Source organism: Rhineura floridana, chromosome 9, assembly GCF_030035675.1.
Source record: "Rhineura floridana isolate rRhiFlo1 chromosome 9, rRhiFlo1.hap2, whole genome shotgun sequence".
In the NCBI taxonomy this organism is placed as follows: Eukaryota; Metazoa; Chordata; class Lepidosauria; order Squamata; family Rhineuridae; genus Rhineura; species Rhineura floridana.
In genome coordinates, this window is record NC_084488.1 from 96,716,392 (window position 1) to 96,733,307 (window position 16,916).

The following is a 16,916-nucleotide window of genomic DNA, read 5'->3' on the forward strand; positions in this document are numbered from 1 at the left end:
GGTAGAACTGTATCTAAAATCTTCCTCTTTATTTCATGTTACTAGCAGCTTCCTTGGTTATATAACTAAAGCCAGTTACCATAGCTACCTCAATATAATGTTAGTATCATGCAATAGATTCATAGAAAGTATTTAACCCAGTGTGGTTAAGTAAAGTAAGAGACTCTTGCAAAAGCAGGGCAGTAGAGGTCTGATTTTACCCTTTGTTGTTATGTGCCTTCAAGTCGATTACAACTTATGGCGACCCTATGAATCAGTGACCTCCAAGAGCATCTGTCATGAACTACCCTGTTCAGATCTTGTAAGTTCAGGTCTGTGGCTTCCTTTATGGAATCAATCCATCTCTTGTGTGGCCTTCCTCTTTTTCTACTCCCTTCTGTTTTTCCCAGCATTATTATCTTTTCTAGTGAATCATGTCTTCTCATGATGTGTCCAAAGTATGATAACCTCAGTTTCATCATTTTAGCTTCTAGTGACAGTTCTGGTTTAATTTGTTCTAACACCCAATTATAGATCTTTTTTGCAGTCGTGGTATCCACAAAGCTCTCCTCCAACACCACATTTCAAATGAATTGATTTTTCTCTTATCAGGTTTTTCACTGTCCACCTTTCACGTCCATACATAGAGATCAAGAATACCATGGACTGAATGATCCTGACTTTAGTGTTTAGTGATACAAATTTGCATTTGAGAACCTTTTTTAGTTCTCTCATAGCTGCCCTCCCCAGTCCTTGCCTTCTTCTGTTTTCTTGACTATTGTCTCCATTTTGGTTAATGACTGTGCCAACGTATTGATAATCCTAGACAAGTTCAATGTCCTCATTGTCAACTTTAAAGTTACATGAATCTTCGGTTGTCATTACTTTAGTCTTTTTGACATTCAGCTGTAGTCCTGCTTTGTGCTTTCCTCTAACTTTCATCAGCATTCGTTTCAAATCATTACTGGTTTCTGCTAGTAGTATGGTATCGTCTGCATATCTTAAATCGATATTTCTCCCTCCAATTTTTACACCTCCTTCATCTTGGTCCAATCCCGCTTTCCGTATGATATGTTCTGCGTATAGATTAAACAAATAGGGTAATAAAATACACCCCTGTCTCACACCCTGTCCGACGGGGAACCAATTGGTTTCTCCATATTCTGTCCTTACAGTAAATTATTGATATTTCTTCCTCCAATATAGAACATACACAGATGTTATTCAGCATTTTATAAAATACCATATGCTAATTCAGTTTATATGGTTAGTATTCTTAGTAATCATTACCTGAAATCTATCAAACAGAAAACATATCTGGAGTTATGACAAAGTATATCATATTACAGAACTAGTCTGGACCTAAACAACACGGCTTTCCTGTGTTCATACACCCACAGCTCTGTTGATTTCATGCACTTGCTGCTACTGTTGAAAGAAGAGGTGCAGCTCACTTGCACAAGACTTTTGACTAATTCTGAGTCTATTGAAATTTCAATGAAATGAAGAATTTTACCTTTCCCTACTTAACTTCTCTTGGCCCCATCCCTTGTCTCTAGAGATGGAGAATTGCAGTTTGTAGACAAAGTCACATAAATCCTATATGTGGTTCTAAATATTTAGCTTCCTGTGTTAGCAAAATGTGAAGTGCCCATGGAGGTTTAAGTAGCTGCTAAGTGTGTTCGCAGTGTTGATGTTGAGACAGAAATAGAAGATTGATACCCCCTTTTTTTCCCTCTCTCTCTCTAAAGGCAGCAGAATTTTTGTGGAATGAATAATGTAGGAAACATCTACCTACCTAAAACCATTTTGATTCAGTTAAAATGCAGTCACTTGAAATTTAGTTTGTGAATTCATTGAAGGGGCGGGCTTTTGGATTAATTAAATCTACATTTCATGATGATAAAAAAATCCTTACCTATGAAACAAAGATGTTGTCCATAAACATTGAATTATGAACCTCTTGTCTTTACCTTTTCAAAAGTGCTTTGAGGCTGGTCTACATTTTATCAAACTAGTATGAGATGCCAGTTCTGTGTGATGATTGTTCACGTCTCACTGTAACATCTTGCATTGCTTACTTTATGTAGGTGAGGACCTCCTGCAGATATCATCTTATCAGCAGGCCCGTTCTGCACAACATAGGAAGTGGACTTTTAGTGTAGTGGCACCTACCCTTTGGAATTCCCTCCCCTCAAATATTAAACAGGCGCCATCTCTTGTTATCTTTTGGACGCCTACTGAAGACCTTCCTCTTTCAACAAGCTTTTTAAGTAGAGACCTTATCCCAGTCCGCGTCTGTGTTGGAATTGCTTTTCAATATGTGTTTAAAGCTTTTTTTAAAAGATGGGGCTTTTTAAAAGATGTTTTGTTTTAATATGTTTTTAAGGATGTTTTGTTGTAATATATTTTTAAGACTGTTTTTAGAGTGTTTTTAGTGCTTTTGTTTGCTGCCCTGGGCTCTTACTGGGATGAAGGGCAGGATATAAATCTAATAAATAAAATAAATAAATGATAATAAATAAATAAATGTATATACCCAGTTGAATGAAAACCTTCCACATCAGTGACTGATGTCACCAGTCACCCAGTGAGGAAGAGCTGTAGCAATAGCTTCCCAGCAGCAGCATCACTGCTGCTTACTGGGAGGGGAGAGATGAGGCAGCAGTGAGGTCATGGCTGCACTAGATGAAGCACTGAATTGGCTCAGATGGCAAGCCCACATATACCCTGCCTTGCTGCCATCTCACCCCTTCTCCTCCTCCCAGTAAGCAGCAGTGACTGTGCTGCCTCACCCCACTGGATGAGCCACTCATGGCTCTGGTACAAATGTGGGAACTCTTTATGCAATTGAAAGTCCCCCTGTAAAATCTGTGCTACATGCAGATTACACATAAACCAGCCCTTGTAGAATCTGATTAAAAAGTGGTTGTCCTGTTAGTATTCAGAAACACCAAAGCACTTCAGAATATCATCTTCAAATCTGATGTTTCTTGGGGGGGGGGGGCATACACACATAACTACCAAACAGAAGAACTCTGCTACTGGATCAGACCAAAGGTCCACCTAGTCTAGCTTTTTGTTGTTGTATGCCTTCAAGTCGATTATGACTTATGGCAACCCTATGAATCAGCGACCTCCACCCTGTTCAGATCTTGTAAGTTCAGATCTTGTAAGTTCAGATCTTGTAAGTTCAGATCTGTGACTTCCTTTAAGGAATCAATCCATCTCTTGTTTGGCCTTCCTCTTTTTCTACTCCCTTCTGTTTTTCCCAGCATTATTATCTTTTCTAGTGAATCATGTCTTCTCATGATGTGTCCAAAGTGGGATAACCTCAGCTTCATCATTTTAGCTTCTAGTGATAGTTCTGGTTTAATTTGTTCTAACACCCAATCATTGGTCTTTTTCGCAGTCCATGGTATGCACAAAGCTCTCCTCCAACACTACATTTCAAATGAGTTGATTTTTCTCTTATCCTCTTTTTTCACCGTCCAACTCTCACATCCATAAACAGAGATCAGGAATGCCATGGTCTGAATGATCGTGACTTTAGTGTTCAGTGATACATCTTTGCATTTGGGGACTTTTTCTAGTTCTCTCATAGCTGCCCTCCCCAGTCCAAGCCTTCTTCTGATTTCTAGTGCCAACCATATGCCCCAAGGACGTCCTTAATGGCCTGCTTCTGGCATAATAGGAAGCCATGATTATATACTATGTGACTGGGCCATGGCAAGCTAGAGGCTGATATGATCTCCCTCCCCTCCTCTTTGGTGAATCATAGGGGGGGATCAGAATCATTCACTTTCAGGTTTAAGCTAGCCACAGTTTCCAAAGTCATTTGAACTTGGAGAACTGTGGTTTGTTTAAACTATGACTGGTAAGAACAAGCCCGTATCTGAAACAACAATTTAATCCTGCCTTGGTTGATCCATAATTTATACAAACTACAGTTTCCTGAGTTGGGACAAAACAGAGAAATATGGAGACTTTAAAGCTAGTCTCCTTCTTCTGGAGAAGACAGGAGAGAGTGAGTAAACAAGACTGAGACTTATTCATACGGTAGGAAACCCTGGCCTCCCTTTATGTCTGAAATTGCCCATAGACTTTCTGGAGTTGTGCAATTTTCAGGTTTTGTTTTTGAGTAGCAAGGGAGAATATAATACAGTGAGATGCAGTTTTTCAATGCTTTTTCCCTGAGTAACATTTAAGACAGTGTTTGTGTACTATGTGCTCAGACTGCAAAAATAAATCATCAGTAAAGTGGCTGTTTTTATTTTTTCAGTGTATATCATTCAATGAGATATTTGTGAGTGCCTGAGGCAAAGGGACCTCGTTAGGTTTTTTTCCATTAACATATGCTCCTTTTTCTGCCCCAACAGTTACCCTGCTGTATGTGACTTCTTACAGCACAATAACTTATTATCTATACTTCGAGCCCATGAAGCCCAAGATGCCGGGTGAGTGCTTTTCCTTGCTTTTGGAATAAATTGTGTTCCTGCATGTTGCCATCTGTACATTTCCTCTTCAAGTCTGCTGAGGTGCAACTTTTGTTGAGTATCCTTCAAAATATAAACGGAAAAGGTCTAGTGTTTTGAAACAGTTGAAGATTGACTTTTTAGGATATGTTACTGGCCCTTTAAAGGTATTTCTTCGGAATCTAGATAGCATCCTGTTAATTCTGGTTCTCTGTCAGATGGAGAAAAAAAGTAGGATGAATCCAGCCTCTTCAGAGTAGTGTGACCACCAACCACTATCTTTCCTCTAGAACTCTTGTTCCCAAATCCTAAGTATCGGTTCATGTTCGTGAGCAAAATGCTCCCTGCAAGGATTCAGATACACTTCTAACTTTTCAAATACTCAAGGACACAGTCCTGGCACTCAAAGCAGCTTTGGTGGCCCTGTGCGCAAATTAAAGTATACTGTGATTATGTAATTAGAACGAGGGCTTTCCCTTGTTCAGCTGATAAACAGCAGGAGCAGATATATCAGGTCTTTACAGCTTGTTAACTTTCTGTGCCTGCAGAGTTCTTTGGAGAGAGACAGTTTGAAACAGGAATACATTTTCTAGGTCACTGAAAGGAAGTGCAACTCCATGTTTCCACTTTACTCATACTAATGGCTAAATTACCAATACTTTTTGCACAAGCACAGATGGAAGAAATATATATGATTGAAATACAAATAGAAGAGCCATGAATTAATTTATGAATTTATAATAATTTATGGATGTATCAGAAGATCTTCCACATTTCTGTAGCATGGCATCCTCATTTCTTTTAATTATGTAGTGGCATATGCTATATATTATTCTGTCTTCATAAATTTATATTTTGCCTTTTTTTCTGAGATTGCTCAAGGTAGCTAACAATTATTACATTTTTAAGAACAGTACCCAGAAAATTAAAGAATAGAAAAAAATTAAAGAATAAAAACCTTTAAAATCAATCAGAGCAGCATTTTTAAAAACAAAATATTAGTGAGATTCATTAATAAATATCTGCTGAACTCTATGAGCTTGAAGTATTAAAAAAACATAAACAGAGTGCTAACTGGATCGCCTAATGTGCACTTCCCAAACCAATAAGCAAACCAAAATGCATCCATCCTTCAAAATTCACACTTCTCTGAATTTTGCAATGCAATTCTCCAAGCAAATAATGTGTGCAAAAATGCATATATTATGGAAAGTTTTCATACAAATGTATATATTAGTGAAAATAACATACAAAATACATTATAGTAGGGGAAATTGCTTGCAAAAATGTATATATTCAGCAAATTTGAATATAAAAACATGTACATTAGGAGAGACGCACAGTAAAATGCTGATGCATTTTTGTAAAGTCTTTTTTCCCCCCAAAAAATGCAAATTGATGCACAAATGTGGAGAACTGAACATCAGACTGGTAAAATGAGAAAGTAAGAGAAACCAAAATTGTCAGATTCTTCCATCCCTACTCTCAGGGTAGATGGTTCCACAAAAGAAGGCGCTCTCCTGTTTTCCCACCAAACACATCTCAGACAAAGGCAGGATGTGCAAGTGCCCCTGTGCCTCTGATCTCAGTAGTCTGTATTTTTCTTTACTGTTATCTTGTCGTATTTTTAACTTTTGTTGGAGAATTCTCAGGGCTGCTTCAACATTATTATTTTTTCTTTCACAGGGAGGACCTCTGTGTAAGGAAATAAAAGGTGCAAACGCTCATGTGTGAACATGTGCACACCTTAAATTTGTCATGACAACACATTTTTGGACATCATTTTGCACACATGGTAGTGTACATGGATCCTATTAACCATGTAGGGGGAAAGTATCAGAGGGAAAGCAGTTATTAGATTTTTAGCAAAGGTAGTGAACAGTTGCCAAATCAGGCTTCACTAAAGCAATGATACTTAGAATTCTGTGTTTGGCAAAAATGAAAGAGCAGAGATGGCTGAAATTTTGGAATTGTGGGTACCAGAATATAAACTTCCCCACTTGATTGCAAGCCAGTCCCAAGCCCCTTCAAATTTTTCAGCAGGCCCTGCATTCCAGTTTTCCCTTCCCTTTTGTGGGGAACTGGCAACATGAAGGTCTTGATAAACTCAAAAGAGACTCCTGAGTGTGCTGGGGGCAAACATTCCTTTTTTCTTTTCCTGAACTTTCTTGGAAAAGGTTTGGTAAGTTTTTTTCCCTCCAGGAGATTATCTCACAACATGAATGCTGTCTGAGGCAAGTGTGGGTGGTGGGGGCAGCTCACCCATCAGTCGGAAAGACTTGTGGAGAAAGATCATGTTTGTTCCAGCGGTTTGAAGATCTTGCTGTAGCATACAAATATTTTGTTGTCAAAAAGAGCAAGATAATATTTTATTCCCTAAAACTACTGGTTTTTCAAGCTCCCTGCATTCATGGAAATTCACTTTGATTTGTCTGCTGAGGAATCCATGAGCATCTGCCATAAATCCCCTGCACATGACAAAAGACTTTGGGCATGTTTTAGGGAATGAAGCATACCCTAAAATGCACCTATAATTCCATTCAAGCTTTACACTGCAGAAGAAGATGGAAAGCTTTATGGGAAGCTTGTCAGCTATTGTTTCTCATTGAGAAACTCAAGCATTCTCCAGAACACAATTTGGTCTCCCCAGTCTTAGCCTGATACTCTAGCCTTCAAATATCACAGTGCTTGCAAAACACATAATCATGGATATTTTCCTGATTGATGATGAGTATTCTGAATGTGGAAACTTGACATTTGGAGGAAGTACATGAGGGCAGGTATCCTAGTCAGTGAAGCCGAAGTTCTCAGTAAGATCATAAATCTGTATCTGGGCTGTACAGTTAAGATTCATATACCACCCTGGTCTCCTGCTGGGAGGAAGGGCGGGATATAAATCAAATAAATAAATAAATATGACTGAAGTGTTAGCAGAGAAGAGGAATCCTAGTAATACTTTACTGAGTAAATGGGAAAGGAATATATGAAGAGAAATAAACAGAGGGATTCTGTCTTTCTTAGTTCAGGCCTGGTTCATAGCAAGAAGATTATTCAACACCTAAACATGCAGTGGAAAACTCCCTCAGAAGTACACAGCCAATCAGAGCACAAGATATCTCATCTAGGCAACATATCCTCCATCACCACCATCCTCCTGGTCAGCCAAACAACTGTCAGCAGAATCAATCCTTAGGTCTCTAACAAAAAGTTGTTGTACTACCAACATGAAGCTCCTTCATTAAGAAAAAAATCCTCCCCAACACTAGCTACCATGTTGAGGAGAAGGGTTCATGTCTGGCCTTCCATGACATTCTATTATTCTCTGTGGTGGGAATATTTTGTATAGATCAGCATTCAGTCATGCTCATTCAGAATCATAGAATAGTAGAGTTGGAAGGGGGCATCAAGTCCAACCTCTTGCTCAACGCAGGAATCCAACTTAATGTACACCTGACAGGTGGCTGTCCAGCTGCCTCTTGAATGTCTCCAGTATTGAAGAGCCCACCACCTCCCTAGGTAATTGGTTCCATTGTCATACCGCTCTAACAATTAGGAAGTTTTTTCCAGATGTTCAGCCAAAATCTGGCTTCCTGTAACTTGAGCTCATTAGTCCATGTCCTGCACTCTGGGATGATCGAGAAGAGATTCTGGCCCTCCTCTGTGTGACAGCTTTTCAAGTACTTGAAAAATGCTATGATATCTCCCTTCAGTTTTCTCTTCTCAAGGCTAAAAATGCCCAGTTTTTTCAGTCTCTCCTAGGGCTTTCTTTCCAGTCCCGTGATTATCCTTGTTGTCTTCCTTTGAACCTGTTCCAATTTGTCTGCATCCTTCTTAAAGTGTGGTATCCAGAACTGGATGCAGTACTCAAAACGAGGCCTAACCAGTGCCAAATAGAGGGGAAATAGTACTTCACGCGATATGAAAACTGTACTTGTTAATGCAGCCTAAAATAATGTTTGCCTTTTTGCAGCCACATCACACTGTTGGCTCATGTTGAGCTTGTGATCTACAATAATTCCAAGAACCTTCTCACATGTAGCATTGCTGAGCCTAGTATCCCCCATAAATGTGCATTTGTTTTCCTAGGGGTATAACTTTGCACTTACCCCTGTTAAATTTCATTCTGTTGTTAACCCAGTGCTCTAGTCTATCAAGATGGCTTTGAATGTTGTTTTTCTCCTCCAGGGTATTAGCTATCCCTCCCAATTTTGTATCATCTGCAAATTTGCTAAGCATTCCCTGCACCTCCTCATCCAAGTCATTAATAAAAATATTGAAAAGCACTGGGCCCAGGACTGAGCCCTGAGGTACCCTGCTGGTTACCTCCTCCCACTTTGAGAATTTTGAAGTGTTTGATGTCAATTGTCTTGAGACTGCAGTATAAGGCTATTAATAAAGTAAGTTCTCATGATGATGAAGTGGTACAACTCAGACAAGTTTAGTGCCTTGGTAACAAGTAGGCCTAAGTTTCCTCAGCTAATACTCTGTTTCCACAATGGTCAGAGCAAAGTATAGGGGAATCTCCTTGACAGAAGTATGGGATACAAAAATAACAGACTTGAGCTGTGCAAAAGGATACTCCAAACAAAATCTTACAAAAATAAGTGACAAAATATGAAGGATATTTTTTATTCATACCAGAGATCTTAGTGACCCTAGGTTTTTATGTCCATAGTCGTGTTTTTTTCTTTGAGCAACAGCCTCCTCCCAGGATGCATTGCAAGTTGCCTTTGAACATTTCCTGAATTTCAAAACTTGTTTGCTAGAGGATGCACTAGGCTGCTCTTTTGGAAGACTCACCTGAACTGTTGCAAATATCTTTACCAGAGCTTGGAAAAGTAACTTTTTTGAACTACAACTCCCATCAGCCCCACCCAGCCCCAGCCAAAATCCCTCAAGTTTCTGGTATTAGTGTACAGAAAGCCAAATATCTCTACAGAGTCCCAGTATGTGATTAGACTAGAAGTGGTTGCATACTGTGGTTTTTTTCATTTTGCTGCCAAGAGATTTTATGTAAATTGCGGGATTAAAATGATGCATTTGATCATGCCCTTGCCTCTTGCTAGAGAGAAAATATCATTTTTATTGGTTTGCTTCCAAAATTCTGAAGGTTTTCATTTTCATTGCTGATTGACTAAATATAGGCCAGCTGAGATGATAAAAGTTTTGTTGCTTGTACGTGTAAATGTGTAGAGAGAAAAAACTAGGCATTTATATGATTGTTTTGTGGCCTATATTCCCCCCCTTTAAAAACAATATAAGCAGTTCAATGAAGGGGTGAGAGAATTTAAAATATATTGTACCCAATACAGTAGGGCCACACTCATACGGCAGGTTAGGTTTCAGACCCCCGCCGGAAAGCGAAAACCGCCAGAAAGCAGATCAGCTATAGTGCGGGGGTCTGGAACCTAAACCGCTGATCGCACCAGAGGAGGAAAAGATCAGATCTTCTCCTCCTTGGGCGCAATCAGCTCGAGCGGGAGTCTGTGCCAGAAGAGAAGATCAGCTGTAGCACGCTACAGCTGATCTTCCCCTCCTCCGGCGCGATCAGCTGGAGTGCACGGGTCTGACCGCCCCCGAGGAGGATAAGATCAGCTGTAGCATGCTACAGGTGATCTTCCCCTCCTCCGGCGCGATCAGCTCGAGCGGGGGGGGGGGGTCTGATCGCGCCTGGAGAAGATCGGCTGCAGCGAGCTACAGCTGATCTTCCCCTCCTCCAGCGCAAGCAGCTGGAGTGCGCAAGTCTGACCGCCCCGAGGAGAAGATCAGCTGTAGCATGCTACAGCTGATCTTTCCCTCCAGTGCGATCAAGCAGGGGAGTCTGATCATGCCAGAAGGGGAGAAGATCAGCTGTAGCACACTACAGCTGATCTTTTCCTCCTCCAGCGCTATCAGCTGGAGTGTGGGGAGCTCCAGCCCCCCTCCAGCTGATCACCCTGCTGGCGCCATATTAACGGAATGCCGAAAAGCGGAGCACCAAGAAGCAGGGCCCTGCTGTAGTGGTTTTGTGCAGTTCTAGAAATGGTGCCTTGGATCAGTGTTTTGAAATGGTCAGTATGCCTGTGCTCAATTTGGGCCAATTTCTACCTCCTAATGTAGCTCCACATGTCATAGTCTAGGGTAGGGGTGGGGAGCCTTTGTCCCTCCAGATGTTGCTGAACTACAACTCCCATCACCCCTGACCAGTGGCCATGCTTGCTGGAGCTGATGGGAGTTGTAGTTCAGCAACATCTGGACAGGAAAAGGTTCCCCACCCCTACCCTAAGGTCTAAGGTGCTGAGGAATTTTGTCCAGTCCTCTTAAGAGGCTTTGGGACATGAAGGAGAGCAAGGGATAGAAATGGTCCTTGTGCAGGCAACCTTCCACTCAAGCAACTCACTGTTTCTTTTTATTTTGGGGAGTTGATCATTTTAAGGATTGATTAGTTCCCCCAATCCTGAGTATGCTACAGGTTCCTTTTCAAGGTTGGAAGGAAGAACATCATTCTAGCACATCTTTGTTGTAGAATATGTATGAATGTCCAAAACACATATAAAGGCAACAACACTTGCCCACAACAACTTTATCCATTAACTTTTTTATTACCTTTATACTGGTCTTTAAGTTTGTAGTCTAGCATGTACTCTGCTCTAGCTTCATTGAAATGATGATGATTTTGAAACTCCTGAATTGCATCCAATGACTACAATCAAGTGCATGGTTGTGCATATGCAGGTCTCATTGAAATCCATGTAATGTGAATTCACAAGATTATATCTAAATCAGTGCTATTCTGTAAGCAATTAATGTTGCTAATAAGATTACTTATGCAATTTGTCGTAGGTATCGCATGTACAGGAAAAGTCAGACAACAGGCTTCCCTTCATTAATTACAATTTTTTCAGCACCAAACTATCTAGATGTATACAATAACAAAGGTGAGTGCATTTCTTCCACTTCTGCCCCTACAAACCACACTTCTAATTCATTGCTTTCCACTTATATTGTTTTGCCTCAGTTGTTTTAGGGCTACCCAGGGCTAAGCTATGGTTGGCTTAGCATTCTGTCTGCACCGGGGCTCATGAACTGTAACCAAAGTTTCTTCTTGATTTATCACTTGTGCTTCATCTGGGGGAGGCCAACCACAAGGTTGGATTCAGACATAATGCTACCTGGGGCTAAGGCAAACCATTCATAACCATGTTGTTATGAATACCTCTAATGTTTCTATCACTTAGACATGTATATTAATATATAAAAATAGGTTGTCAGTTGTCACTGAATTAATTTATCAAAGAAAATAAAAGGGAGGGTAGTTTTCCAAGCACATCTGAACAATATCTGTGAAGCTCTGCATAAGTCGCAAACTGAAACAAATCTGCATCATGTCACAGTGTCTATATAAAACAAATCTCAACTTTATTTTATTTAGAAGAATTTATGAATCGCTTAATCAAAAAACTCTAGATGGTACACATAAAACCATGTAAAATAATTATCAGTAATATACAAATAAAACGAACAAAATTTAAAACAAGGTATACGTAATTAACTTACATGTCCAGATAGGCTTACTGAAATAAAAAAGGGTTTTTTTAGCAAGTATCTACAACAGTTTAGTAGAATTCATCTGATTTGATTTCTGTCTAAAATTGGAAGAGTTCTACATGAAGTCTAATAAATGCCCAAATATCTTAAATAATCTTGTGAACAAAGATGAGATTTTCAGCATTTACTTGTGAATGTTTGACTAGTTAGACACAAACGGCAGTGAATGCTGATATTCACATAATCAGTTTGGGTTTAAATGTAAATATAGATATTCACCAAGTTTCAGACATTCAAGGTAACAAATAGTTCCATGAACAGAAGGGCTCCTTCCATTTGCAGAAGTAAGTCAGAGACTCCCACTCCACAAACTGGAAGTTCCTTCAAGCAGAAGTGGGAGTGCTGTTTTTTTCTTTTTTCTTTGTATGTTGCATGGAAATGTTAATGTTTTATATTTATTTTTATCTCTGTAGTATAATGTTTGTTTTTAAATGTAAGTCACTTACAGACCTTTTAGGTAACCATTGAATGAATGAATGAATAAATGAATAAATAAATACATGACATTTCAAAATATTTAATTACTTACCCAGGAGCAGTTCCCAAACTGTAACTCTGTTTGTAGTGCATCGAAAATGTTTAAAAAGCTAGCCATTTATTATGAAATTTGCATTGTTGGTCACAGTCAGTTCTAGATTTAAATCAAATTCTCTTTTATCAACACTGTGTGACAAGAGTGATTTTTGAGCTATGACCTCCTTTTATATTTTCTCTTCCTGGACTTACCACTGCCCTGATTAATGACTCTGTAATTGTGGGGAATGGGAAATTGAAGGATTTAAGAAGCACGTATGTATTAAGTCTTTTGAGAGCTGCCACTTTGTAGACTATGATAAAGCACAAATTGCATGAAACAAATTTGCATTTCAGCAAAAAAATTTAAGAAACATTAGATCATTGTTTCTCAAACAGTGATCTAGGACCCACCAGGCTGGCCTCAGTGCCACAGCCTGCTCGGTGCCTCCTCATTTGCTTGTTCCATCCCATCACCATGCCATAGCCTTTTGGCCAGAGTACCAACAGCATCAGTAACTCCATGCATGCTGAGTAAAGGTGGCCAGGAGACAGAGACATTTGAGGATGGAGAAGGAAGGGAAGGACTCACTCCTCTGAGATGAAAGAGCCAGAGGACATATTGAAGGAAATTAGAAATTATATATGAGATAAATTGGTATTTCTTGTTTTTTATAATAAACAAACTGGGAATAGAAAGGAATGAGATAAGAGAGGAAAGCTGTTATAAGAGGAAAAAGTGAATGTAAAATGACCAGAGGGAAAGGGATGAAAGAAACTGGCAAAGTAGTGGTTGTTGTTTTGGAAAGGGGATTAGATAAAAGTGGAGTGTGGAAGAATTGGAGAAGAAATTACAGCAGATGGGTAAAAATACTTTGAGAGGAATATGGGGATGGGAAGGGGGAAATATAAAAGAAGAAAAAGCCTTCTCACAGCCTCAGAATTAGTAAATTCTGCCTAAAATTGGGAGGCTGAGTTTCAGTACCTGCAGAGCAAATGTCTGTCCTTAGTTTGAGGAAAGCTAAGCTTTGGGACTTCTTGGTACAAGAAAAATGCTTTGCCAAAGAGTTTAGCAACTTCCCAAAATGGATTAGATATCAATTGAAAATGATGTCAGTAATTGCCAGCTGATCATGCAAAACTCTGCCTCCATCTGTCACCTTTTTGTAACTGACTCTGGCCCTGTACCTCCATAATGTGACTGGTGAGCCTTAGTCACTTTCACCTGTCTCATGAAGGAGTAGAAGATTTACATAAGAAAATATGAGCCTGCTGGGTGAGGCCAATGGCCCATCTAGTCCACTGTCCTGTTTTCACAGTGGACAATCAGTTGCCCATGGGAAACCTGCAAGCAGGACCTGAGTGCAAAGAGCACTCTCCCCTCCTGCAGTTTCCAGCAACTGGTATTCAAAAGTCTACTGCCCCTGCCTATGGAGACAGAACATAGCCATCATGGTAGCCTTTTCCTCCATGAGTTTGTCTAATCCTCTTTTCAATCCATCCAAGCCATCACTGCTTCTTGTGGGAGCAAATTTCATCGTTTAACTATGCACTGTGTGACAAAGTACTTTCTTTTGTCTGTCCTGAATCTTCCAACATTTGAGAAGTCATGTGTTAGATTATTATGTTGAAATCAGTGAGCAATGTGTGAATCCAAAGTTACGTAGATCCCAGTTTATCTCTGATCAAACCTGGATGTACAAGGTAAATAGATTTATAGATCTGAGCCTCTCTTTCAGTATGCAAAATATAAATATTCAGGATCTACCAAGGCAGACTTCAAAAAACTAAGTTAGGCCATATGGTTAAATGTGTTCCCACTGTGTCTCTCAGTGGTCTCTATATTACTTTAAACTAGGGGGCGAGGAACCTTTTTAAGCCAGAGGGCCAAATTCCCTTCTATGCAACCTTCCTGTGGCCACATGTTGGTGGTGGGCGGACCACAGGCAAAAGTTAACAGGGCAATGAATCTAAATTTTACATTTGTACTGTAGGGTATCTTCTACAAACACATATATCCAGGCAAGCAAGTATCATTATCAGAGTTCCATCCAGGCAAGAACACCCAAGGAGGGTCCAGAGCAGTGTCAGTGAGGAATGTGGCCTGGGAGGAGGAGGAGGTGTGGCCTGGGAAAAGTCCTAAGGGGCAGATAGAGAGAGGCGTGGAGGACCACATTTTGCCCCCAGGCCTGAGGTTCCCCATCCCTGCTTTAAACCTAGAAGAACCTTGATTTTTTAAAAAAGGCACTGAAATTCTGGCCTATTCACACATGCATGTACGTTATACATTATCATGTGATAATTTTCAGCTAAATGTGTGAGTAGACTTCACTGAAAAGCCTTCCGTTTGCAGTGCTGTGGGTGATATAAAAGTTCTGTCTAGGAAATACAATTTCTGATGGCTCATTCACAGATGTATCTCACCACTTCATGAAAGTGTGAACCAGTCCTCAGATCTACAAATGCCCTGAAATGAATAGTTTGTCCTCAGATTTACCATGCATGCATAGAAAGATGGGCATGAAGCCCAATCCAGTGCACATTAACTCAGAAGAAAGTCTTAACTGAGTCTTATGGGAGTTACTCCCAAATAACAGTCATAAGATTGCGGCTATGTTTTATAGGCAATGCAGTACTGCATCTGCTAATGGAATTATAATGACCTGAGATTCTCCCATCCCACAAGGATGAATCTCATGATTCCAAACGCTAAACTTGGTTGTGCCAACAGCTGCTATATATACATAGTCAATACCAGAAGATCCCAGTTGTTGTTGTTGTTGTTGTCGTTTGATTGTTTGTTTGTTTGTTGCCTGCACTTCACCCAAAAGTCCCAGGGCAGGTTACAACTGTTTTATAACCTAAACAACATCACAGATAATAGGGTGGGTCCATCTCAGGTGTAGAAGGCCAGGGTAAAGAGTATTCGCCGAAAGTTGTACGATGAAGTTGCCAGACACACCTCGGTGGGAAGTTCCACAGCTTAGGAGCTGCCACAGATAATGCCTTCTCCCAGCCCACCCAGCCCAAACGTCAGAGGGTGGCAGAACTACCAATCAGTTGCAGATGATTAGGGTTTACAAGGGCAGGTGAACAGTACCAAAATAACAGTTTCTGCTGTAGCTAGAATATAACTCCCACCACAGAATACAGGAAGCAATCTGATAATAACAATTGCATTTGATCATAGTAAGAATTAATTCTAAGAAAGCCTGATGTGTTTTTCTCTGAAACCTTAATGGGCAGCATAATTATCTTTTATACAATATTTGAAAATTGGCAAACATTATAGATTTAACTGCACAAGAACATTGCAATAACATACTGAACTGAACTCTCCTTTCAACTGTGCTTTGCTTTCAGTTACATTTTTTGGAATTTCTTTTAATGTTAATAAGTTATAAAGCATGTTTCCCATTTACTTTTCCCGATAATGACGAGGGTACTTTTCCCCTGCCCTGCTCCCAGTCTTTAAAATAAAAAAGCTGTTTGAAAAAACATTTTGAATTGTTGTCTTAAAGTTACTTATATTTGAGTGCAATATCAGCATTATAAATTATTAATGTGATGTAAGTTAAAGTAGGTTTTAGATTCCTGGAATGAATTATTCATTTTTTACTCTATAGTTTTTTTAAATCCTAAAAACATTCATGTTTTAGCCAACTGCTCTTTTTTTGGGGGGTAGAACCTTCTTTCTAGAATTGCTTTTTTAATGTCTCCTATTAGGTTTCATAAATTACAAGTATTAGATTTAGTGTTACAGCCATGTAAGGGAACTTGACCGATATATGGATTTTAGGGACTCATATATATATATTCATAAAATACCTGTGGTTTTTTTCCCCCATTTTGGCATCAGTGATAGCATTAATTCATTTTACTCACTATCTTGGTTTGCTTGTCACATTAAGCCAAACTGTGGCTTTGTATGAACATGCAAGCTTTGCTGCTGCGCCACACTGAGCCAAGCCATGGTTTGGCTTAACATGCTGCCCTGGACTCCTTTTTGGAGGAAGGGTGGGATATAAATTTAATAAGAATGATGATGATGATGCCATCCAAATCTGGGCTCATGATTTAGCTCTGCCGGACAAACCTGAAACAGTGTAAACCATAGGACAAACCTTACTCATACCTCTTGTTTAGTCTGTGGAGAACTAAACCATGAGCCCCAGGTTTAGACAACACATGGCTTATGACAGCACAGCAGCAGAATGACATGGGAGGCACAACGTAGCTGCAGTGTCCTCCCCTTCAGTCCACACTCTTGCATATATGCCCTAAGCCATAGTTTGGCTTAATGTGATGGGCAAACCAGACCACTGTTGTATGCTGAAATATAACTTAGCTTGGAGTATTATA

General features: G+C 39.8%; 1 protein-coding gene across 7 annotated transcripts in view; it reads left to right on the top strand.

The window, feature by feature from the left end:
• Positions 1–16,916, top strand: part of PPP3CA (protein phosphatase 3 catalytic subunit alpha) — a 272,066-nt gene that overhangs the window by 210,388 nt on the left and 44,762 nt on the right. For all 7 annotated transcript variants that reach the window (XM_061582856.1, XM_061582852.1, XM_061582855.1 and 4 more), the window contains 2 exons: positions 4,359–4,436; positions 11,277–11,371. In XM_061582856.1, the coding sequence (XP_061438840.1) occupies positions 4,359–4,436; positions 11,277–11,371 (173 nt within the window). The remainder of the gene's footprint in view (positions 1–4,358; positions 4,437–11,276; positions 11,372–16,916) is intronic.